Source organism: Lucilia cuprina, chromosome 3 (assembly GCF_022045245.1).
Source record: "Lucilia cuprina isolate Lc7/37 chromosome 3, ASM2204524v1, whole genome shotgun sequence".
Taxonomy (NCBI): Eukaryota; Metazoa; Arthropoda; class Insecta; order Diptera; family Calliphoridae; genus Lucilia; species Lucilia cuprina.
The window spans coordinates 31,444,926-31,446,730 of NC_060951.1; the positions used below are offsets into that span (position 1 = coordinate 31,444,926).

At 31.8% G+C, this 1,805-nt stretch overlaps 1 protein-coding gene across 1 annotated transcript in view; it reads left to right on the top strand.

The window, feature by feature from the left end:
• Window positions 1–1,466, top strand: part of LOC124418986 (pickpocket protein 28) — a 76,059-nt gene extending 74,593 nt beyond the window's left edge. The window contains exons 6-9 of the mRNA XM_046947037.1: window positions 141–345; window positions 409–997; window positions 1,066–1,208; window positions 1,290–1,466. Of these exons, the coding sequence (XP_046802993.1) occupies window positions 141–345; window positions 409–997; window positions 1,066–1,208; window positions 1,290–1,466 (1,114 nt within the window). The remainder of the gene's footprint in view (window positions 1–140; window positions 346–408; window positions 998–1,065; window positions 1,209–1,289) is intronic.
• Window positions 1,467–1,805: the final 339 nt, after the last annotated feature.

Sequence of the window (1,805 nt, forward strand, 5' to 3'; positions counted from 1 at the left end):
CTATCTATCTATCTATCTATCTATCTATCTATCTATCTATCTATCTATCTATCTATCTATCTATGTATCTATCTATCTATCTATCTATCTATCTATCTATCTATATATATATCTATCTTTCTATCTATCTATCATTGCAGCGAAGATAATCTTTTAATGCCAGCAGTTGATAATCATTTTAATGCCATAGATTGGACACCAGAAAAAGGATATCCTAAAGAAAGACCATCGCATTATTATCCTCGAGTTTCGGGAGGAACTGGAACACGTATGGGATTGACGGTCATACTAAATGTGTCCTCGGAAGAGTATTACTGTAGTAAAAGCAAATGTGTGGGATTTAAGGTAAAAGGATTTATAAATATATAATTTGAATAATTTAAATAAAAATAAATCGCTAATTTTCAGATACTGGTGCACAATCCCGCCGAGCAACCTAAAATTAGCAATTACGGGTTTCTGATGACTACTGGCCGTGAGGCACGTATACCCATAGAACCGGTATATCAAGATGCGGTGTCCAGCATAAGATCCATAAGAACATCTGTACGCAGATGTTTATTCTCCGATGAAGGTGATTTGGAGTACTTTCAAACATATTCACGCAAAAATTGTGAACTTGAATGTGAAGCTCGCATACTAATGCAAAAATGTTCATGTGTCCTTTACTATTTGCCACGTTTTAATCCGGATGTACCCATTTGTGGTCCGAATAATAATTTTTGTACCAATAAAGTACAAACGGAAATTGAATCATCGAATAAAAGTGTTTCGTGTGACAGTTGTCTACCGGGATGTTTTGAATTAAACTATCACACTACTCTGACCGCATCATCAATGATATTTGGAAATTTTAAAACCTCTGATGATTTTCCCCCTGAAATCTTTAATGCCAGTGACAATATAAGCGATTTGTCGATAATGCATTTCTATTATACCTCGAATATATTTCGAAGCACAACAAAATCGGAAATGTTTGGTTTTACGGAATTTTTGTGTAAGTTTTTTTCTCTTTTTTAATATTACTTAAGTTATTAATTTTAATTTGTTTTTTTTTGTATCTAGCAAATACTGGTGGTCTTTTGGGTTTATTTATGGGTTTTAGTATTTTTTCCATAATCGAGATTGTTTACTATATAACAGTGCGACCCTATTGTGCCGCTAGGACTGTTGAACTAGAAAAGAAACGAAAACAGCAAGAGGCAAAGGTAAGTTAAGAATAGTTATATATAAATTATTGTTTGTTTTTGTAATAAAGGGAACACTATGTTAAATTTTTTTTTCTTTAGTGGCTAATGAGAAACTCCTTTGGAAATGATGGTTCTTCATATAATATTAAGAAAAAATCTTGGTTTAAGAAATCGAAGAAATCCAATAGAAAATACAAAAATAATTTACGCAATATTTTAATGAAACACTCAATTCTACAGAAGGACGATGTACAAGTTTACCCGTATCTTGAATAAATGTTCAAAAAATTACATAAAATTTGTAAAACTTATTATATACTCTCAAAGCGTATGTGTGTCTAATAGCATGATATAACAGTCGCAGGGTAAGTGTTCGAAACGTAGTTTAGTCATTTAGACTACTAGAACTGAACTAGAACTGAACTAGAACTGAACTAAAACTGTACTAGAACTGAGCTAGAACTGAACTAGAAGTTTATCCGTATTTTGAATAAATGTTCAAAAAATTACATAAAATTTGTAAAACTTATTATTTACTTTCAACGCGTATGTGTGTGTAATAGCATGATATAACAGTCTCAGGGTAAGTGTTGGAAACGTAGTTTAGTCATTTAG